At 37.2% G+C, this 25,089-nt stretch overlaps 1 protein-coding gene across 4 annotated transcripts in view; it reads left to right on the top strand.

The window, feature by feature from the left end:
* The window catches only part of LOC140240708 (nuclear hormone receptor family member nhr-91-like), a 50,111-nt gene extending 42,907 nt beyond the window's left edge, over positions 1-7,204 (top strand). For all 4 annotated transcript variants that reach the window (XM_072320469.1, XM_072320470.1, XM_072320471.1 and 1 more), the window contains exons 5-6: positions 1,246-1,783; positions 5,992-7,204. In XM_072320469.1, the coding sequence (XP_072176570.1) occupies positions 1,246-1,783; positions 5,992-6,224 (771 nt within the window). In that variant the 3' untranslated portion in view covers positions 6,225-7,204. The remainder of the gene's footprint in view (positions 1-1,245; positions 1,784-5,991) is intronic.
* The last annotated feature ends 17,885 nt before the right edge of the window (positions 7,205-25,089 follow it).

The raw sequence follows: 25,089 nt of genomic DNA, 5'->3' as shown, positions 1-25,089 counted from the left end.
CAATAAAGAACCTGTGTGATTGTGGCAAGGAGGGCTGGGTGTGGTCTTTACCTTAATCGCTACACCTGTACTCAAAGAGAATGCAGTTGGCTAGGAAAATGGGTTGCCATCAGTTTGTATGATATTAAACCACATCCACGCGGTATGTTGACCAAGTTCTTCTGCTCATTGCTTTAGTATGTTACAGTAGCTTGGTTGAAGATATGCAATTTTGATAACTGATAAGATGAATGGTGTAAATGTTGTGTGAAATATATTTATATATAGAAAGACAAATATAATGGCCAGTGGCTAGACTTCTGCAGGTGGTAAAATAGAGATTGGATATGTGGATCACCAAGACCTTTGATACTAATTCTTCCATCATGAGACAAGTATTTCAATATAGTTTTTAAAAAAGGGTTTATATTTGTAAGAATTTAGAAGACATATAATTTTCATTATTCACTTTAACATTCTTATGCAGTGTTAGGTCACAGAAGGAAATTATTGTTTGTTTTGATAGAACAGGCCAGACAATGTAATTAATCATACGGCAGGTAAATTGTGCTATCTTGGCACTTGAAAATTGTCTGTTTACACAGCAGCTATGGATGTGATAAGGTAACAATTTTAAGATCTCCAAAAAGTTTGTTACCACCGGTATGTTGGTGATAGAGGCAACGACGTCCCTGCCCCTGACATTTTATTGACTTTGGCGGAGTGAACACACTTTAGGCACTGGCGTCATCAGTCCTCAACTCTTGAGAGAATGGTGTCAATCAAAGGAGAGTTCAAAGAACTTTTCTATATCATTTACAACCTGCCAGAGAACTTTTTTACTGTTGTGAATGTTTCTGTTGCTCAGATGGAACCTCACAATATGACTGAAAAATCTGAAAATGCAATGAATGAATCGGCCAGTACAGAGGGAGAGCTTCAATATTTTTCGGAGAATGACATGGATATCTCTTTTGCTGTTGAAATTCAGTATTTGTTTTGATGGACTCTTCTTAAAAAGTGTTCATGTAAAGAAGTCTGAATAACTGCAGAAACTAAAGACCTAAGGTTGTTTGTCATGTCCCTTGTATGGTTTCCAGACTCCATTTGTATCGATTATCTCAACTGATTCTTCATATGTGGCATCCCACTCTGAATTAAAATGTCCCCTAATCCTAACTTCTTCAGCATTTTTTTTTTGGAATCTTATATAAACACATTGTAAAGAGGGATTAACTTTTTATCCTGAATTTCTCCACATCACAGGTGGCAGAGAAAGAAGGTGTCAATCTGAAAGAGCACAAGTACAGTGACCTTCCGGCCACCATGGAGCTGGATGACTTTCTGCGGCTCCAGTGCCGTCTAGGGGAGGAGCTGGTGTTCCACCTGGTCCAGTGGGTGCGGCACCTGCCGTTCTTCACGCAGCTCTCAGCGGTGGAGCACACCTATCTCCTGAAGACCAAGTGGCTGGAGCTCATGCTGCTCTGCACCATCAGCCGGGCCATGCACTTCAAGCAGCCCCAGACCAGCGGGAGCGGCTCCTCAGGCAGCATTAACGGCAAGTCTGCCGGCGGAGGCGGGCTGGACGTCGGGCTGAGCTTCGAGCAGTGCACGCACAAAAACCTGCTGCTCCTCCAGGAGTGCATGAACAAGACACTGGACCTCCGGCTGGACATGGACGTGTTCCGGGAGGAGATGGGGGAGGTCGTGGAGAAGGTCACCAAGCTGGCAGCCTCCTTCAGAACCCTGGGCATTACGAGGAATGAGTACCTGCTCCTCAAGGTCATCTTGTTGTTAGACCAAGGTAAGTGTGCCCAGGCTTGCCTGGTTGATTCATCGTTACACATAAAGAAGCCTGTTGTCTGTACCAAACTAGGTATGTGCATGCTCACACACATGTGAAAATAGTCTACATTTAGTCATACAGTCAAACGAGGTGATTATCTGAAACAGTGCTGGTCAATCTGTTCTAAAAACCAAACAGGACACTTCCTGTCACTCTCTGTGTTCTCAGGAACTATTTTTTTCTTATTCCCAAAACAAAAATTCTGAGAAAGCTTCACCTTTGAAGAGGTTACTCTGCCTGCTGTGTAATTCCAAAGTGCGTGTCAGTCTATTCCGGGCTCGTTTTTTCGACTCGCCAGCTTCCGCATCCTGCTCAGTTTATGCGCCCAAACAAAACACGCCGAAATGATTTCCCTTCCCTCCCCGGAGTGTTCCTATACGCTCCTGAAGGTCAGTCAGTTACTGGATCAAGGTAGACAAATATTTCCTGGAGAGGTTCTTGACCCAGTGCCATTCTCGTCTGCTCTGGCTGGGAATCCATCTTGGCTGCGTGTCTATATTTAGGATCAGATATTAGGATAAAAGCCTGGTGGTGCTTACAGGCAGAAGCCCCACAGACTGCAGCATGCCTTGCCAGTATCTATTAACCGTATCACCTGGTGCATGGTGATGGCCGGTGTCTCCCAATATCAGCCCAAATTGAGATTATTATGAGTGTGAAATGAAAACTGAGAAGGGGTACTTCAATGCTTGTACCATACCTCAAGCTAACAGATCCTCAAAATAGCAGATCCAATTTCCCAAACATTTTTGGTTAGGGGTTGTGTGATCCCCAAACTTGAATGAGACTGCTGTAATCTCACATAACACTTTAGTGTTGTAGACCTGCCTAAAATATCATTGGTCATGCTCTCAATGTTCCTTTGACATTCAAGATTTTTTAAAGGGAGTTGCCAACCATACTTCTGTTCATTATTTCATGTATCAGTGGTAACAAAACATATTCTCTGACACCAAGTGTAATATGAAAATCCCTTTGTAAAACTTGAATTGCTGTGAATATGGGCTGTTACTGTCTCTATAAAGTGTAATTACCCTTTAGTTTTCTCCTCTTGTCTCAAATACCAGCTCAAATACACCAACATGGAGATAAATGTTTTATTGATTTTTTTCCCTTAGTAGAACAGACACAACTGCAGTTTAGATTGCACAAGCTTTTCTTAAAAAGTGCCGCCACCTTTTGTGCAAAAAAAAAAAAAAAATGGGTGCTTTTAAAGACCTGAAAGACATACACTGTTGATAGGTATTAGTTGATGCAGGCTTTGTAAATATTTTATCATAGCTTCATATAGTGGATCTGACAATCTTCCGTAAGGCGCCTTCATGCAGAATTGTGTGAATTACTGTAAACACGATATTTTCATGGCATGAAATTTTCGTGAATCGCCACTGGCATTCAATGCATATAGTGTAGACAAGAGCTTTTGCGTGCATTTTAATTTTGCGAATCTTGGCACTCGCGAAATTTGCAAAAATAAAATGGTAAAAGACAGTATCTTCAACAGTCAATACTTGCTCATACCTTAATCTTGAAATTATGCAGCTCCTTTAAGATTGTACTGTTATGTTTATCATTCAGCTTGCATGTAATTGGTACTTTAGACATGATAGATTTAATTGAAAATGCATGTCTGTTTGATAATAGCCATATGCTGTTGTATGTGTATATTGATGTATATAATTCTATTTTACCCAGACCAATGCATAATTGACACCAATGAAACAGTTTCAAGTGAGCACTGGGCATTAAGATAGTGGGTACTGTAAGTGTATAGTTTTGCCAAGCTATCTTGAATCATCTTCACGATGAATAGCATCAAACCGAGACTATCGTCAACGGACTGAAACTGTCATCAGCAACTTGAAAGTTTGGAATTATGATGCCATTCTGCATGCATTGTCCATTACGCAGGGCAAAGTGATTATCCTCCTTCGCAAGCATTTCACTTACATTAGTAAATCATTTCTTATTACTTCCCTGTTTTCTATGTATACACTATGAGGGTGTAGGGTTGAAGCACAGAATGTCATAGACCTTTGAAGGAGATTAGAAATGCTGTGGTGGTTTTAGGAACATTTTGCTGCACCGTTCATGTTGCCAGTGTGCCATTTAAATTTTAAATGAGAATAAAAAAGGTACCTTTGTTTTTAGTATTTGTGACTCATATACAAGTTTATTGTTATCAAATTGCATAGGCCTATTAGATGACTTCACTAAACTGAATACTCTCATTTATGACGATTGTTCAGAATCTTCACTTTTGCTTGTTTCTTTTAAGATGATTAGAGACAAATGTTCATGTGGTATTCAGACAATCTGTAAATGTCATTTTTATTTGGATGTTAATAAGTGTTCAAGGGCATACATCTGGTTGTAGGATATCACCACTTTTCAGTAACTCACCTGAGAGGAGCTTGACATAGAAACTGTATGATTGAGGAAGTAGCAGTATGCTCAAGGTCAAGATATGCTAACTTGTACATCGTTTGGAAACCAATATGTGGTCACCATGTGTTTGACAGATTACTGCACGTAATGGTACATGCATGTACACTCCATGCTGTGCTGTGATGTGATATGCATGTACATAGCATAGGTTTCATAGTCTTCTCAGCAGACGCTTTAACTCACAACAACTCGTCACAATAAGGAAAATAAACCATATTTCAAAATTTTCACAGTTTCAGTTCCATTATTTTGTGACCATTTGTAAGTAACCTGTCATTTTGGTATGGAACATCTGTTCCATGAATACAATGTATGTTTTGAGACATAGCTGCATTAAAGGGATCGTATAGTTTTGGTTGAGACCTAATTTCAGGTTTCTAACATATTTTGGTAAGATAATGAGAAACCTCTTATGAAGTATGAAAGAGCATGTAATTCCATGAGGAATTCAACATTTGATGAAAATTGGTTTTGAAATGGCTGAGATATTAAAAACAGAGCAATTCTAGAATAAGTGTGGCCCACACTTTATTATGATCGCTTTGTTTTACTTTGTTTTTGGATGTTTTAGTCATTCCAAACCCGATTTTCATCAAATAAAATTTGAATTCCTCTTAAAATGCTATGATCTGTACTATTTCATAAGTGTTTTCTTTGTATCTCGCAAAAAGTGAAAAGCCCAATTCTCATCTCCACCAATACTGTACCATCCCTTAAAGTTTGAGAGTGATGTTTAGTTTGTTTGAATAGTGACTGAAAGGAGGCTATATCTGGGTGTACAGACTGCCCTTCTGAATAGGTCCATTGTGGCTTTTTATTACTTCATTATCACCCACACCCCTGGACTGTGATAAAAATTGTAATATCCCTTCCTTCGCCATTATCTGTCAAGTGTGTCTAATACCCTTGTACATCCCTCAGATATTTATTGGTATATTGCAGTCCATGTCAAGCATCCGGCCATAAATCGCCCCTTCTGGCTCGAGTTGGGTCCAACTTGGGGACGGGAATAGAACAGTTGCAAAGGAATTAATCCAAGCAGTGAAATAATGGTTTCAAACTTGACCCTGAAAGTGTAACATTGAACTGAAACTAAAATATATCATCTCTTCAATGTACTCTATAATCTAAACCTATCTTTGACAACTCCAGTGCAGTAAAGCTACCTTCTCTCTGTCTAAGTTGTATTAGTCTTGCAAATGTAAGATACACAAACACATTAAATGTGTTTGTGTGAAATGTGTTTGTGTGAAATATTAATGTTAATTGATTTGTTGAGGTACAAGAAACTAAATCACTTTTACTTTAAGCTTGATGAAGATTGATTCATTTCATTGAGAACTTGTTTGCAACCTTGAACCTTTGTTACAGGATTTTCACCTGTGACAGGGATTCTGCGGAAATAAAGAATTGTCAATTTATTTGCTTTTAGCCATGATCTCTTCAAGTTTTGGCTCCCATGTTATCTGTATCTGATTAAAGAGCAGAAAAGTATGCCTTTTAAAAACAACTGTTGTTAGTATTTATTATGTATCCCAATGTCTGTCTATCTTTGCATTTCACATCTTTGAACTTTCTCTCTGTCTGTTGAAACAGCAGAGTTGTATATATTTGATCTCCAGCTCAGAGTATGTCATGTGGTAACAAATTTTCTCATCATCTGTTATCTCTTTCTCCATTCTCCACCCCAACCCCACCCACTCTTTTTCTTATTCCAGGTGGCAAGCCCTCCAATGACCAGATCCAGTCGGTGCAGGAGCCGTACCTCCTGGCGCTGCGGGACTTCATGGAGGCCAACAACCAGGCGGGCCGCTTCGACGACATCGTCTCGCAGCTGCCAGAGCTGCGTGCCAGCAGCAAGCTGCTCCTGCACAGCAAGCTGCTCTACATGCCCTACCTACTGAATGCCATCGCGGGCGTCGGCCCCAGTGGCGGTGCGTCGACGTGCTAATACCACACACCCTCCACCGGTTACACATGGGCGCGGCGGCTCAGCTGGCTGGAAGAGTAGCATCCGATCCGTGATGGATTTATAGAAAATGTTTCTAAGAAGATAACTTTTTAAAGCGGAAGGGTTGAAAAGATTTCTCATTGTGTTTTGCTTTGTTTCCATAATTCTTTGAGGGACAATTTATCCCATGGGTCTAGCCTGCCAGAAGTGCAAATAAAAACATTTAACAAGAACAGAAACCAGGCAAGATTTGGCCAAATTCCAATCTCGGTTTTCAAGCTGTCATGATGCAAGGTTAATGCTTCTATCATATGAGATGCCAAGGGGGTCAGTCCCACTTGTGGTGTAAAAAGAACGACATTCTTTTGACGCTTCTCAAAGATTGTACTGGTATATCTTCATATACCTTGACTAGGCAGAGTAGATCCATTTGATACCTCAGAAAAGGAAAGTGAGTGCATTTTTGCAGTGCCACTCAAATTTCCAGGCAAGACAGGGTATCAGTGTAGATAAATGCCTTAGTCAAGAACATCCGACTGCAGAGTCTCGCGTGTTGCAGTTTGCCTGCTCTGCAGCATCCTTTCCCTTCATTATTTTGTCCTTCTGCTGGAAATTACATCCCACCCCAAGATTGACTTGTTTAAGTTGACAAAGCAGTGGGTGTTGAAAAAGCTGATGATCAACGAGAGCCACAATCTTTGAGAATAATGTCGATTATGTGCAATGCTCTTCCGCAAAACATTTTCCGTAAACCCATTCTCATTATGGTACTCAGCTATTGGATACAGGATTGGATGTTGAGAAGGGTGTTGATGAGAGGAGTAGACTCTACAGTAAGATTTTTTTTTTTTTGTAATGGTGCAATTCAGTGATGTGTCACACTTGTTGTCAAACAACAGAATATATTTATGATATGGTTCAGAGAAAGTATTTCAGCCCATAGTGACATGCTTGGTGCAGTGTGATGATTGTATGTATGAGTCATGTTCTATCATTACTATCATTACTATCATGCTCACCAAAGTTCTTAGAACTCTGATTAAATAAATCGACCCAGGAGAAGAATAAAAAAGTGGAGTGCAAACTTTTTGTTGCTGACCAAAGACCCTCTAACAACCCCCAACAGGCTCTGTGCAGCGCTTCATTCGTAGGGAAGATTTTGACTTTGGCAAATTACCAGGCAGCATTATTGTCAGTGGGAATACTTGCCCTTTTTGTCCAAAGTCATCTCACCCTGTGTGTAGCCATTTTTCCCAGTGAATTGATTTTTGATAACAAACACATAAACAGCAACAGCAATGAAGTGCTCGACCACTTTGTTTCGTGAAAACAGGTTGTCTGTAGGACCAGTGTTCAGAGAGATGGTGACAGATGCCAGTCCCTGTGTGCCAGATGTCATTCCTGTGTCCCGTTGCCATGGCGATCCTTTCAGGGGCTGTTCTTTTTTTTTTTTCCTTTCCTGTTCAGTTTTCAGTGCCCACTGGCAGATCCCGATACTGTTTTAAAGTCTTTTTGGTTGTAGAAATAAGCAGTTGTAAAATGATTTTTGTTTCTCGTTTAATGGGACAGACTCTTGCAGACCAGAAACAATGACATCATCCAGGCAGGGGGGATAGAAGTTAAGGACTAGTCCACTTTTGGCATTTACATTTGTGCACATGTGCAGATTTTGTTGTTTCAATCTTAGAAGGAAGATAAATGGAGCAGGTCTCCATGCGTGTATTTGTCCAATTGGAAAATAAAGTCACTTTGTTCTATTTATGGCACAAAATAAGATGTGATAATCGTTGTTGTAAATTAATCCTATACCTTGTTGTATGAGGTTGTGTTGTGTCCAAGGCACTGACATTTTGTACATAGTCTTGTGAATTTTTTGTTTTTACTTCCTTTCCTTTCTTCTCTTGAAGTTTTTTTTTTTTTTTTTTTAGTAAATGTTGATATTGATCTGCTTATTTCCAAGCAGTGAGATCATTTATGGCGTTACCAAGGATAAAGGTCACTGACACAGAGTTGGAAAATGGAACCCTACAATCCATCTTCAAACTCGACTAAAATGGGAAACGTGGAAATCATGTCTTCATACATTTAGTTGGTGGTCGGTAGAATGATGTGTTAGGCAGAATTCGTGTCTTCATCTGTTTAGTGGTAGATGTCAGCGGTTCGGGGGATATGATATGTTAGGATGGCACCGTCAGTCCCTTTGAGTGTGCAAGTGATTACCTCTTGGCATAGAAAGAAATGTTGCTGTTGTAAATCCCATTACCGCATAGTTCTCGACAGTAACGATTCAAGAGGAAAGCCAAAAATAAAAACAAGCTGATGTAACAGCACCCTCCCCCCCCCCCCCCCCATAATGATAATGATGATAATAAATAAGCGCAAACTGGCCATTTTCACCATAACTTTATTGAGTAAAACATCATGATACATGTATTGATGTCAGAAGACATAAAGTTTAAAGAGAAATTATGATCAAGAGGGGGTTGGAAAGGATGATGAGTGAAATTCTTGGGTATCACACAGAGGACATGGGAACTACTACCATCAAAGTTAAAGAGAGAAATCTAGCAACCTAATTTTCTGTTAGCTTAGTAGGCTACAGGAGGACTTTGAAGAACATGCTTTTATGGCTTTGATTCAGATTCACATCAATTTGCTTTTTCTTTTGATTGAACGTATCTCTCTAAGAGTTCATAATGTAGAGCTCTTTTACAGGAGCACACCCACCCATTTCCTTGAATGCCACACAGCATGTTACAAACAACCTTGTTGGGATACTATCTGTGTTTTACACTTAAGTTTTAACTCTGAGCAGAGATTTTTAGTCCTGTTTTCTATTAGTATTATCTTGACGATTGAAAATTTAAAAAAGAAGTGAAAGTACTTATGTGAAACAGTCCTATACAGTTCATTAATATTGTGCAACGAAAAAAAAAGAGCAAAGAAATGATGGGTGTTACCACCACCCTTCATGATGACAGATCAGTGAGGGTGAAAATAAGTAATTTTCTTCCTTGTTCTGTTTTGTTCTGTGAATTAGATAGGCATTGTAATGGAGAGATTGATAGAGTGCAATTTTGTTTGTTCCACTGTGTATGAATGTGGCAGATGATATATTTGTCTCTTTTTCTTTTTACCCAAGGATATTTGGGAGTTATATGCTTCATGTAGATTCTTAAGACTGTTCAAATTTGCTGTGTGTGTTAGTAAAAAATAACTCCCAGAAGATATACAATATTTAAGTTGCATTGTTGGAAAATGATGCTACAGGGTTCAAAGGTCATGTTATGTTGTGATTACATATTTTGACTTTCTTGGATTAGATCCGCTCTAGCCTTCCCCATGATTTTTTTTTTCTTCTGCATCAAGTTTTGCAAACAATATTTTAGGCACCATCTTTCTCAAGCATGCACACATGATATGAGACTACTTAATTGTGTCAGGAATAACATTGTCATGTCCCGCCAAAATGAAAGAAAAAAAATCACAGGTCACTCAGCCTAGCAATGCTTGTTTGACATGCAAAAGTATGGCACCTTAGTAGCACAACATGTGTGCTGTTGACTCCAGTATGACATTGATACTTGGGAAAAGGTTAAGACGAATTTTCAAAAAAGCTTTGTTGAGCTGTTTCAGTGGGACAGTCTTTGCCTTAACAGGAATGAGCAGAAAACTCTCCATGCCAAAGCAGTGCTAAATAGCAGCTCTTTCCAAGCTCTGCTTGTAGAAATAACCATGCGTATGTTGTGTGTGTGTGTATGTGTGTTTGTATGTGTGTATGTGTATCTGTATGTATGTGTAAATATGTGTGAAGAACATTGTAAATTAAAACTGGCATAACATTGCCTTGATTTAAAGAAAAAAAAAAAACAAGAAAAGAGAGAGAGAGAAGAAAAAAAAAATCAGGCCTGTTTACATCAGAGCGTGTTCTGGTATGCATCTTATCCCACCGTTTACACCAGAGGCATGTCTCTGATCCCAGCCTTTATATTTCCTCACTCTAGAGTAAAGCCATTTTGGTTGTGAGCTTGTGTAGCTGAGATTACAATGCTCTTACACATATCAATTTGCATAACTCTCCCTTTGGCAAATTTCCTCTTAATGAGCGTATTCACTTTCAGGCATTTCAGACGTAATCCTCGAATATTTGTAGGGAGCAAAATATTGCCTGGAGTTTTCATTTTTAGATGATCTGTTCTGGATCAAGAATTATGGAGGTATTTTCTCACAACCACGAAGAAACCACCAGAGATCATTAAAAACTGCATTGTCTTCTCATTTTATGAGATATAACAAGATTTTCTGCATTTATTTTATGCATAATTGATATTCGGAGTCACAGATGTAGTGTAAATATTTATGTACATGAAACAATTGAAAAAGAAAGTTATGTTGATCACAAGTGCACATGGCCTGTGCTCAGGAGTGCTAATTAATGTATTTTCTGTAGCTTATCACACCTTTTGCATCAGATGATTGGGTATCTTTTGTTTCATGTTACCAACCATGAGTGTTGCACCATTCTCCTGTTTTGTATAGGTCACCTCACATTGAAGTTTTGTGGCAACATGCGTGATACGATTCGCATGTCAACAGAAGAAATGCACAAGCAGAAGATGAAATATCAAATATATTTTTATGACAGTGAAAAACCTCTTTTAAAGAGTTGATGTGGTTTGTTTTTTTTCTGGCTCATTGTACCTCTAGGTATGTTGAGGTGATGATTAATGCCATTATAACCTTTGAGTATGATTATGTAACAGACATGAGATCTGTGATGTATGTTTGAAGAGGCAATCTAACCTTGTCTGGTTGTAAAGTGTACAGGTCAGTTTTCTTTCATTGTAAAGCATTATTGTCGATAGAACCATCTCTCTCTCTCTCTCTCTCCATCTCTCCTTTCTCCTTTTGTCTCCTCACTACACAGTACACGCAATTCTATTTATGCAGATTTATACAGTTTCACTTTGTGATTTGCTTGTGACAAGCTATCATGTACAGAGGTGTAAGATGTTTTTAGTTTTGATAAGTTATTATTTATTTTGATTGCGTGGACGACATGCAATTCAATTTAACAATTTTTGTCTTGTGTTGTACTGGATATAACTTCTCAGCTGGAGTAGAGATCTTTTTGCTTGTTTTACATGGTATTTTTATTTTGTGCTTCAAAATTATCAATGTTGTCATTCCAAAGTTATATATTTCAAGAGTTTGTTAGAGTCACATTATAAAGAAAATGGTTGCTATGTTAGGCAATGACTAACAATTCTTGACTTCGAGGCATAATGTGTTTTCCTTTTCACCAAAGGAAATCAGATTTATGGATGATTAAAAGTGTTTGTAAATTGAATGGTGTGAGGAAATAATAAAATTGTGTTGTGTGTTAAAACCATATGCATCTTGAGATTCAGTCACTGTGTATGTTGATCCAAATTCAGTTTATATATATTTGAATATATATACATGTATATATATATATATATATATATATATATATATATATATATATATATATATATATATATATATATATATATAATATATATACATACATATATGATACATGAAAAGTTTTAATGCAAAAACCTAAAAATTATTTTAACTTTTTTTTTTACATGTCATCACTTGGAGAAAAATCTTCTAAATGATACTGCACTCATAACTTAAGACATTTATACCATTTATTTTAATTATTGTTTAGCAGATATAAAAATTAATGTGCCATGTTTATATATATATGTATATATGTGTGTATATGTGTGTGTGTGTGTGTGATATCCAAGTTTACACATCACACCTTAAAACCATTTACACCACATACACTATATAAACATGCATATTATATACTTCTATATCTATATACAGTATATATGTAGAGTTTGAATGCAAAAAACAGATACCAATGCCATTTACAAAATTTGTGAAGGTCATTCTCACTTGGAGAGAAACAAAATCTTTCAAAAGATACTGCACTCGTTAAACAACTAAATATTTTTGAAGATATTGACATGATTACATATTTGAATGATATATTGGTTTTCTCATTTTGACTCTATATCTGTGTGTGTGTGTGTGTGTGTATGTGTGTCTGTTGATGCAAGTTTATATACATGTATATGTAAGTATATACGATCGATATATATATATATATATATATATATATATATATATATATATATGAGATGTCCTGCTATTGTACCATGTAGGAATATATCCATATACATATACATGTGTATATATATATACCACATATATATATATATATATATATATATATATATATATATATATATGAGATGTCCTGCTATTGTACCATGTAGGAATATATCCATATACATATACATGTGTATATATATATACCATATATATATATATATATATATATATACACACTAATATAATACACAATGTACATGTAGGCCTAAACATATACACACAGTGGATTAATATGATGGTATAATTATGAAGGTATTCATGTTATTATGTTCCTTTGAGTCATGCTGCTGCTAAATGATAATCAATGATGAATTACTTGTTTATAAGGATGTCTCTTAATTCCTTCTTTGCATAAACCGGTCCATCCAATCATCTCCCCACCCCACCCCAAACATTTAGTAGAGATGTACCTTAACCAGAAATTGAGGGCATTGGTTTAAAGGGATTGCTGTTCCATGCAGTTTCAAATAAATTTTACCCTGTGCTTTCGCGTGTTTATGTATGCCTGTGTGTCTGCATTAAAGACATTTATATAACAATATAATGAAAATATAGGGAGAATTCCAAAAAAAAAAATCATTTTCTGTGAAAAGTAGGCCTACATATTCCATTACTGACATAATTGCAATGTTGAATGTAATATCATTCCGCTTGCTTTCTGAAAGAGGTAAGTCAAGTGCTCTTCAGTTATGCTATAAAAAGTGAAATATTAATGTTGAATTTTCTTTATATTTTCAAAATATTGCTGTCTATACATGACGTCATGAATTATAGTAGCCTTCTTGTCCAGCGATGACGGCATCGAAACTTTAAAAATTCGTAAGCTTTGAATCGATTGTCCGATTTTCCTCAAACTTTTATTGATGTGTTCTACTGATATTACTGTTTCACTCAATCCACATTTATATTTGGGTTTTGGTTCACTCTAAAGAACAACTTCTCGGCTGTCCAACCAGCTCGTTTACACAGACGACACGACATGCATGTGATGTACATGTGGCATCACCTTTCTAAAAGATGATCGCTCCTTGAATTGGCTCTGGCAGAAGCCGCAACGCTTACAAACAATATCGAAAGTTTCGTCGCCGCGACCACAATTATTGCTGATAGCTTTTTCTGTCATTGGTTCTGATCACCTCTCGTATAGGTCTGGGAGGCTATAGGCCGAGCGTCACGCCCGTTACCACCCTATAACAGAACCATGAGTGACGGGGCCGCATTTTTAGCCGCCACAGAGGCTTCAATTGATTCGATTCTGATTACTATTGGTATACAGCATTAAACTCCGCGGTAATATGACAGCTAACGTTTAGCACAACCATGACAAGACCGCAGAGCAGAATACATCGCCGTTTGTCAGACAGTTCAAACAGTTATTTCGCTTGATCGGACTAACGGACCCGGGCTAACGGCAGAGTAGCCAGAAGCGTGTCAATACCATCGCGCTTCGGCGGAGAAATTAGACCAGCATGAAAAAATGATAATTGCTTTTGTTAGCAGAGTATTTCAGTCATGCGGTTAGATGTTGGTCGTGTGGCTGTCCCGAATGTAGAGGATGTTGGCAAGGGGAAAGGCGAAATGAAGTTCACGAGACACCGCCCATCCTCCGTTCTCTTACTCTTGTTGTGACCTTGCATCACGGAATCGTCAAACAGTCACCAGATCAGTGAGACGTTTTACATAAGTCCTTTTTTTTTTTTTTTTGGGGGGGGGGGAGATGCTCAACATACTAATATGATATATACATGTAACTCAACAAAACTGCAAACAAACCCATCCTACAATAAACGATGGTCAACCAAGCCGAAAGTGCTCTGAATGAAGGGGTCTGTTCAAGTGCACTAAATTTTCCTACACTTTGTGAAAAAAAAAAAAGAAATCAAAAACTTTACATATGCTCTATGGCAACCACTGTGAAGGGATTTTCAGATTGACCTAAAACATGTAAAAGTTAGCATATTTATAAACACACTCTACTTTCATGATTATGTCCAAGTACCAATGCCGCCGCTGTTTCTGAGTTTCGTTCGCACTGTGACATATGCCTATAAGTGAAGAGCTGAGAAAACCAATTGAACTTTGGAAGTATATAGATGAGCCTTCAAGAACTCTGACATAATTATTCTTGATTGTAAACTGTACCAGTATTTTCATTTTCAAGATGTTAGTATGTACGTATGGTCAGTTGGCGTCTCTAGTTATATGCTGAATTGAAATTAAAGAAATCATCGTGTCGCGAGCCGCTACGTATAGGCCTTGTATCAAAAGATATCGACGCTTTTGAGGGCAAAATGTATCTTTGATCAAAAATCAAAATTGGGAAAAATAGAACTGGAAAAATCGAAAGAGAAGTAGAAGAAGAAGAGCTGAAAAAGACAGACTCGCACGACTAGAACAGACGAAATTACCGAAAAGACAACGCGCAGGTCACCTCCCACGCGTTTCTGGAAAAAAAAAATGATATTGAGTGATCAAACCCTTCTATTTCTTCTCCCACAGACTCCTCGTTTCAACAACAACAATAAGCAGTCAGTTTGGGGCTATTGTTTTAATAACAGAAAAGAATTGGGAACGGTTTTGTTTTTATAGATTTTTATTCATTTGGTGTTTATTGTCGCAAGCATTAGTTGTTACAAGAGTCTGTTATTCAGAACGACTGCTCTTGCGAAAGCTAATCATTATGTCTCGAAAATGATTATACGTTGTTCCCTTTTGACGCATGTTAACGAAAGTTAAACAATATTCAATTTGCATCCGGGAAAGCGAACGATATTTTCTGCTCTAGAATCGTCAGCTTTCCTCTTTTTTTTTTCTTTTTTTTTTTTCCTCTTCTTATTTTGGATCGATGAGCATCGGAGTAAGATATTGAAATTCTTATCTCGGAATATCGAATTCATTTATTGGCCTGATTTTGAAATTCTATTCTTGGGTTTTGTTTGTTTGTTTTTTTCTCTCCTCTGTGATAAGAAAATTCTCTACATGGCAGTGGCAATTCTATTTTTTTTTTCCGGCGGTAACTGGAGCAATGAACTTTGGCAGACATGCAGCATGAAAGCAACACTTTTTAAGAATGGCGGACGAACATCATTGCGCGCTGTGCAGAAGCTGTAATTTGTTTTGTGCTATGCAGAAAATTTTTCTTTATGTATTCTGTTTTTGTTTGTGATTTTAGTCTCCCCCATAATGATAATAATCAATAATAACCAATATTTAAATGGCGCCTTTCTATACAGACTCAAAGCGCTTCAACAATTATTTCAACAAAATACAGGATATCAACAATAGAGAACAACAAAACAACGACACAGAACCTGATTCCTTTCAAAGAGCACGAAGAACTATATAGGCATTGAGATGCGCCTTGAGTTTAAAATGTGCAAATTTTGATCGAAAGTGCTCATTATCTATGTTGATGGATTGTAATCATAATATATTATGTATGCGTGCCGAACAATGGAATAGAACCACTTTTCTCCAACCATTAAAGGACAAGTCCACCTTCATATACATGTGGATTGAGTAAATGCAACAATATTTGTAGAACACATCAGTGAAAGTTTGGGGAAAATTGGACAATCCATTCAAAAGTTATAAATTTTTAAAGTATCTGCACAGTCACTGCTAGATGAGAAGACTACTAGAGTGTAATAATATGATGTCACATGCGTACAACGATACAAGGAAAATATAAAGAGAATTTCAAAAGATTTTACTTCTTGAAAAAGGTGCACATTTCCTCGACTCGTCACTGACGTATGTTAAGGGTAATATTATTCCTCCTTGCCTTCTGAAAGAGGGAAGTCAAGCATTCTTTTATTATTCGAGAAAAGTGAAAATACCTTGAATTTTCCTTATACTTTCTTCATATCGTTATACACATGTGACATCACAAGCTGTAGTAGTCTTCTCATCCAGCAGTGACCAAGCAAAAACTTCAAAAATTCATAACTTTTAAAACGGATTGTCCGATTTTCCTCTAACTCTTGCTGATGTGTTCTATTTAACATTGCTGCATTCACTCAATCCACATGTCTGTGAAGGTGAACTTGTCCTTTAACAGCAAGCTGCGATGCTTTCTTCTATTTCGAAAAAAAAAAGGCGAGGAGAAGTTATTATCTTATGGGGTGTTGCAAGAAAGTTGCAATCAATTGCAACTTGCAACTGATTGTCACTGGCCAATCAAAATTATTGTTGCATGCATGTCTTCTTAATAGGGCAGACCCTGAGCCAATCAGAATGGTTGTTTCAAAATTAGCAATTATTTGCAATTGATTGCAACTTTCTTGCAACACCCCAAGTTTTAGTCTATCATTTCTAAATGCCATCAATTGTAGATACTTTCCGAAGTGAGGCCTTCGATTTCCCATTTTTGTTCATCTGAAGGTTGCATTTTAAGGCGAAAAGTAGCATGTGTCAAGTTTTCGCTATTTACAATATCAGGGCTGCCAACATTGGAAACTACTTGAGAGTGAGACTCCCATAGGCCAATGCTATAATTTCGGAGTCAAAATGAGTGAGATCAATAGAAATGCATGCAAATGAAATAAAGTTTTAGAGTGAGAAAGGACCAAAATGAGTGAGTCTCACTCTCAATGAGTGAGAGTTGGCAGCCCTGCAATATCTAAGCAGGGAGCCATTTGTTCCTTGCCTGTATCTTTGCTAAATGCCGTGCATGAATGGTATACGTGTAGATTATTACCCAATATTAGCCCTTTGGGTTTTCATCACTGTTCATGTAAACATTGTATCTATAATAGGGCAAAATATGGAATGTGACATATTTACACTCGAATTATCTCTTTGAAAAACTTGTATTCCTTATGATTTGAAATTCCCTTCATTTTCTTCGCTTAATGGTGTCCCTCTGTTATCGTTGGGGAAAACGTCAAAATGATACAGTAAACGAAGGGCCTAATATACGATGGTTGTTTGCACAACTATCAAAACCTTTAGATGTTCATCTTTATCACATTAATCCTCACCTTTGGCAACGATAATCTTCTTCCTTCCCTATAGGGTCTGTAGGAAAAAGTCCACGTGAGAGTTACGGGGGTGGCAACGTGACATTGCTGTAAAGATTTACTTGCAAATGGACACATGACTCCAATTATTAACGGAATATTTTCCCAAACACAACAAAGTGTTTAAAATAGAGATGCTCTGAAGGTAGTCAGTGACATCAACTCAACTGATCAGCGAAAGTTTGATCAAAATCAGAGGAGTATCTGGAAAGTTATTACAGGAGTGTAAATGTCAGAAGGTCACCAAAGGGTGGCGTCCTTTGGGGGATTCGCAATAGGAGTCATCGACATGTGACCTTGGGAAAGTTTGCATTCAAAGTCGCTTGTTGTATTACAAGGAGTTGAACAGGAAATGTGATATTTCTTGTACTTGTATGAAGGATTAAATTGACATTTTCTCTGAGAAATATAAACAATCCTTGATAAATTCCAGGAACTCAGAATGAAAGAACAAATTATATTTCGAGAAACTGAAAGTGGCGCCATTCACGCACTGTGTGTGTTTTGGTCAGGGATGATACCGGTGCTTTATAAAACTTACTCAAGCATATTATTCACCATGATGTTGTTTGATCGTTACATGTACCATTATAATTCCGCATTTCAACCTCTGGAATGGTCCTGTTGCTTTCTCTAAGTGATTAATTCTGCATGTCATAAAGATCATATTCGCGACTCCAATAGCAAGCAACAACTTAAGACACTCCTCTCCTATTATTTTCAGCTTCTCTCCTCAAGATTTTTATGATTTTTATGCGATATAAAAATTTATGAATTTGTGATAACGGAAATTTTCAATTTCAATTTCGATTTATTTTTATATTTCTCAATAATAAAAAAAAAAATGCGTCAAATATTGCAGACTTGAATGATACATGATATCCAGCTTGGATGTTGATAAAATATTATATCATGAGATCATGAAGACTAATTATGAAGACTGAAATGGCAACCAGCACTGGCGGAAGCAAAAATAAGATCATTTTTTTTTGTGTCTCAAATGAGACTCAAATGAGCGTTAGGCACGCTACAAATTCTTGAGCTCCTTTAAAGACGAAATCCACCCAATATATATATATATATATATATATATATATATATATATATATATCTAAAGAAAGAAAAAATCCCTTCAGAACGTTCTAGAAATGACAACAATTGGTCAAAAAACAAGGAAGATATGACATTTTGACATTTCACTTCTTCTTTTTTTCTGAAAACATTTCTTGACCAGTCCTTGTGTATACTCAAATGAGCGAGTTGATGATGTCATACCCCTACAATTTTTAAATGTATGTTCTATATGAAATTCGGAAAAACGATTACTTTTAGCTAATACAAAAGCATATCCCCGTACCAAAATATATCAGAGGTAACATTATTTTTTCTTTTTTTTTATTGTGGGTGGTTTTGAGGCAATCTTTTAGGTGCCAGGTAAAAATGGCAGTGGTAAAAATGGCAGAGGTAAAAATGGCACGGGCAAAAATGGCAGAGGTAAAAATGGCAGGGGTAAAAATGGCAGAGGTAAAAATGGCAGAGGTTAAAATGGCAGGGGTAAAAATGGCAGGGGTAAAAATGGCAGGGGTAAAAATGGCAGAGGTAAAAATGGCAGAGGTAAAAATGGCAGGGGTAAAAATGGCAGAGGTAAAAATGGCAGGGGTAAAAATGGCAGAGGTAAAAATGGCAGAGGTTAAAATGGCAGGGGTAAAAATGGCAGGGGTAAAAATGGCAGGGGTAAAAATGGCAGAGGTAAAAATGGCAGAGGTAAAATGGCAGGGGTAGAAATGGCAGAGGTAAAAATGGCAGAGGTAAAAATGGCAGGGGTAAAAATGGCAGGGGCAAAAATGGCAGGGGTAAAAATGGCAGGGGTGAAAATGGCAGGGGTGAAAATGGCAGAGGTAAAAATGGCAGATGTTAAAATGGCAGGGGTAAAAATGGCAGGGGTAAAATTGGCAGAGGTAAAAATGGCAGAGGTAAAAATGGCAGAGGTAAAATGTTAGAAGTAATGAGAGCGATTTCGTCTGAGATAAACCTATGAAGAGGTGTTGAATGATAACCTAGCCAGAGGAAACTGTATTTATCGAATTATCAAATCCAAACTGCAGATTTGAAGAATGTTTATTGAATTATGTTTTAAAAAGATTAGAGCACTCTCATTATTCTGAGTTTGATTCAAGTGCAGTGGCATAATCTGTCTGTTCAGAGGAATGATAAACCAGCTAAGAGCCTAGTAGGCCTATGGGAAATTATTTTTATTATTCAGTATTATTATCATTATTGTCATTATTATCATTATTACCATTACAGTTATCTATCATTATAAGGGGGTTCCAACAATGCTGCAAAGCCCTTAAACAATATAATCCTACGTTGTTTCGCCCAATGAAGTTATCACACACACACACACACACACACACACTCACGCAAGAACCCACTTTTGCTATAAACATATACAGTATACTTCTATATGCAGATATACATACTCTCATACACACTCTTGCACAAACGAATTCCGCTCACGTCCAGGCTAGTATATTGTCATTATTTTTCATTTTTTGAACTGTTAGTGTAAAGAAGTGAAGGAGATATAGTCGAAGCAAAGCGCTAATTTTTCACCTGTTCTATGTTTTTTTCTCACATTCAGGTTTCTAGGAGCCTATTTATCTCAGATCAAGGCCTGATCGCGACATAATGTAGAAGTAAAAATACAAAACGAAAAAAACAAACTACAGCAGATGTATCGGCAGACATAAGTAAGCTCTTGCAAAATATTTTATTACATTGTTCAAGGATCACATGGCGCAAAGACAAATATCTCGAAGTTTAATGAACAATTTGTGGTCACTTTACAAGCTTATGCCTATTAAAACTGGAGACGAACTTTAGCAATAAACTGTTCTAGTTAGAGAAAAGACCGATAGTTTGCCGTGGGATTTCTTTCTATTATTGTTGAAGGAATCCGCAGGCGAAAAAATTAAATGTTTGATGCTTTTCAAACTTAGCTGTTGCCCCAAAGCATGGGCGTAAATCCCGGAACACACCAGAATCAGGTCAATAGCACCATTAGACCCAGAGATAATCGCAACTGTAGATTTCAAATGGCGACCATTTTGAAATCCAATATGGCGGACGTAAAGAGAGATTCCAAGTGGCCCAATATCTAAAAATGTTTGCATATGTTTATAATGTACATTTGTGCCAAATTTAGTGCTTGTATCACAAAATGCACGATAGGTTTGCTAAGCTGCCCCACTAAGAGTATTTAGTAATACCCCTTTATATATGAAACATTTTCGTGTAATTAATGATTTGTTTAACCCCTAATTTTGGGGGAATGGGACATCAAGCGGGGAGAAATGAGACAACCTGGAGAGAAATTGGATAACCATCATGACCAAAGTAGGATTTACATGTGCCGCGAGGAGAAATGTAACACTGCCCTATTAAATTTCTCCCAGTAGTAACAGAAACAGTAAAAGATCCCTGCCAATTTTTCATACCTGCATGTCTGTTATCAAGCAATTTTATTTTCAGAAGTTTGCACACTTACTAAAATACCTATTAGCGTAGCGCATAGAGACCTTGCCAAAGGTATTATGCGCTATATAAGAACGATGATAATAATGATAATAATAATAATTATAGTAGTATAGGACCTACCAGATCTATAGCAAGTTTGATATTTTACTGACAAGATACCTGTAGAGCTGTATAGTGGTTAATATGTCTATTTTCAGGTGTACCGAGGCTTATCTTTTTACTGATATAATTGGATTGTTGACTGGCCAAGCATTTTTCAAGTTACATGAGTGTCCCATATTTCTCCCCGTGTCCCATTTCTCCCCGGTCTCCCCCGTGCTTTATTTCAGACGGCACGAAAAGCGCGTATTGCGAGAAAGGTGTCAGAAACATGAAGAAAAAAAAATCTGTCACTTTTACCTCGTCCTCTTGCATTTCAAAGACTACAAATCTTTATCAATGGCATTTTTATCTCTAGCATTTTGACCACTGACATTTCGACCACTGGCAACTTTACCTCTGACATTTTTACACCTGACATAATTATTTACCTCTGACATTATACCTCTGCCATTTTTACCTCTGCCATTTTTACCTCTGCCATTTTTACCCCTGCCATTTTTACCTCTGCCATTTTTACCTCTGCCATTTTTACCCCTGCCACTTTTACCTCTGCCATTTTTACCTCTGTCATTTTTACCCCTGCCATTTTTACCTCTGCCATTTTTACCTCTGCCATTTTTACCTCTGCCATTTTTACCTCTGCCATTTTTACACCGAACCATATTTTATACCGCTGAAATATTAGATTTTTGTGATTTTTTCTATATGAAATGAGTAAGAAATTGTGACAGCATGACATCATCGACATGCTGATTTTAATAATTATTTACAACTACTGATCAAGAAGACTTAGTATTTTCTGAAAAAAAAAATGACATTTAAAAATGTCATAACTTCCCTATATCTTATCCGATTTGTGATCATTTATGCACTCTTCTGCAGGGAATTTTTCTCTTTCCTATGATTTTGATAAAATTTTGGAGTGGATTTCTTCTTTAAAACAGTGATGCCATGATAGTTATTCGCTGAGAGAGGCTCCTTTCTAAGTGTCATATCGCTTTATTTGCGTGATTGCTCTATTTTGATGGAAATATTTACCAACCAACTAAAATGATGTTAGACATGCACTCATGCTACTCACCATAGGTAGTCTTTTCTATAAATGAATTGTCGACAAAGCGAGATTTTACGTGTGAAATTTGCCACTGAGAATGTTTTTTTTTTTTTTTTTTTTTGACATGGTCTGTACGCCTGTTCCTCTCATCAGCATACGTGTATCGGTATCAAAATTATTACCATCTTTCTTTTTTTTTTTTTTATTAATCGTTAACGTCAATACTATCATAGTCAGCATGATCAAAAATATTACCGAAAGTGCAGCTAACCTGGAACATGATATGTCCGGCACGTGACATGTCGTTCGAATCTCGAATAAGTGTTACACACGCGATAAATACTTGAGCTATTACATGACTGTATGGATTAGCTCATTGTACCATACCCATAATGCCTCTGCAAACGAGGGCATCAACCTACTTGGAGTTCGTACACACAAAAATATATTTTTAGACGGCGCCGAGTTCTCTGACATGTACTGTACATGGAACATCTTCTCCTTTAATTTCCGAGGTCTTCTTAGCTCTCCTCGCTGGATCTGAGTTAAGTCCTCGATATTACTCAATTTTCCCCGGATTTCTTTCCTTGTAACCCACTTCGACGCTTCGTAGCCCTAGGCCTATACCTTTTATTTTGTATGTGGAACGGTAAGAGAACGAGCATGCATGTACTCATAGATAGACATGACTTCCCGTATAGTCTGCTCTGCATAATACAATCAGTCGGAGAGGCTCGGCCCCCAACAATATCAAATAAAGCATTTCTCTCTTACAAGCCCGCCTTCCCCCCCCCCCCTCCCCATACCCCACCCCTGCTGGTTATGACGACATTTCATCCGTCGAGAATTCTTGACCCAGCTTCCAGATATCCTGAGAAGAGAACATTTGAAATATCAGAAAGTGTTACATTCCCACAGCCATCGACGATATCAAAGTATTTGATGACAGTATGATTAGTAGTGTGTTCATCACAAAGTGTTTTCTTTTATCATTGCATCGCACAAAAGCCTATAATCTCGACAATCTATACACAGATACATAAATATTAGCTATGAAGGACTATGGTGGAAAATATTTAGTATATATTTTATTGTTTGGAACCGTATTTATTGTTGATTTCCTCTCACTGAGAATGGTCCGGTCTTTTTGGTGACTTAAAATGAAAACAGTTTACATAATATACCTACATAAGAGAATTGTTTTTTCAAATGAAATCCAAAATTCAAAATCGGCAGATGAACGCAATCAGAGAGAAAGAGGGCAAGCGACAGCAACGTTATGATATATGCGAGTTCCTGTATATCCTTTCTCACAGAACCAACGAACGTCATAGTCACGTGATTATGATGTCACTTGTGCAGTTATACATCGATAGGACAAATACGATTACTAGTAAATGAATTTGTCTGTAATTGGCTTTACAGGAAAGATTGTATTGATCTTCTCCTTTCTTGAAGATGTGTGAACAAGCATAATACTGTCTGAGAAATAGGAAACGTTGAGGATATAGGTTCACTCACCTCGAAACATCCAGTTTATACGTACGAAACGGATAATCAGAGATGTTCATAAATAGCGAGCGAGGACGTCTATTTTGATGAATCTGCTACTTTCAATTTTCGAACAAACCGCACGTTTGCCCTAATATGCTTTGATCCAAAATAATTTTCTCCTAATGATGTATACGTACATGATGTACTATACAAAAGTCTGCTTGCTGGCGTCGATGATAATGGCTTAAATTAAAATCAAGGTTGGTGGCTGTGTGTGAAAAAAAACAACAACAACAATCAAAACATATACCATATCTTTCAGGATCCACTCAATAATGAAACAAGGGATGATACATTTAGAAATAAAAGCAAAACGAGTCTTTTTTCTTTTCTCTTTTTTTTTTCATTTCCCGTTTACAAACAGAGAGGCCAATCTGCCTACATTTCGACAAGTTAGTGTGTTTCATCTGTTTCATGATTTACTAAGTAAAATTGTGGCACGCTATCACATATAACACTTTTCCGGTATATGGGGCGTAAAATTGGAAATATTTCTCTTAACAGGCCCTCTGATGACCCGGATTCATATATTCTTGATTTCATGTTTTCCTATTGGAATCATCATCAAAAAAAAAAAAAAAAAAAAAAAAAAAAAAAAAAAAAAGAGAGAGAGAGAAAGAAGAAGAAGAAGTCATATTGTGTTTCGAACCGATATGAATGAATGTATACTTTTTAAAGAAGGAAAGGCTGTAGTTCTAAATTAGGGAGAACAGCACTCCTCAGCAATACATCACCGTGAAATATGACTGTTGATATACGCAATCATGTACACTCTTACACAAACTCACTCGCAAGTTACGTCCACGAACAGCACACGTGCACAAACACACGGTTGCCTCTGTCTACATTATTCTTCCGAAAAAAAAGTGTGTGTGTGGGGGGGGGGGGGGTTGAGAGAGAGCGCTGTAAGATTCATTTCGGTCTTTTACAAAGAGGCTATAGTTTCAGATATATGGGATTTCAGTAAAATACAAATGCAAGAAGGTTCACGTGACAGAAATGGACAATCATTTTTTATTTGCCATTGCGCGGCGGAAGTAGATGTACTATGATCATTCTGTCAGTCTCGAGTGCTGTTGGAGCCAGTAGTCTTTCAATTATAGATATGGGACAATGAGACATGAGGCAACCCGAATGGCTTTAAAGGGATCGTACAGTTTTGGTTGAGACCTAATTTCAGGTTTCTAACATTTTTTGGTGAAATTATGAGAAACTTCTTATGAAATATGAAAGAGCATGTAATTCTATGAGGAATTCAACGTTTATTTGGTGAAAATTGGTTTTGAAATGGCCGAGATATCAAAAAGAGAGCGATTCTAATAAAGTGTGGGACCCACACTTTATTACGATCACTTTGTTTTACTTTGTTTTTAGATTT

The sequence above is a fragment of the Diadema setosum genome, chromosome 17 (assembly GCF_964275005.1).
Source record: "Diadema setosum chromosome 17, eeDiaSeto1, whole genome shotgun sequence".
Taxonomy (NCBI): Eukaryota; Metazoa; Echinodermata; class Echinoidea; order Diadematoida; family Diadematidae; genus Diadema; species Diadema setosum.
Note: the sequence above shows the minus strand (reverse complement) of the source record. Positions and strands in the feature narration are given on the sequence as shown.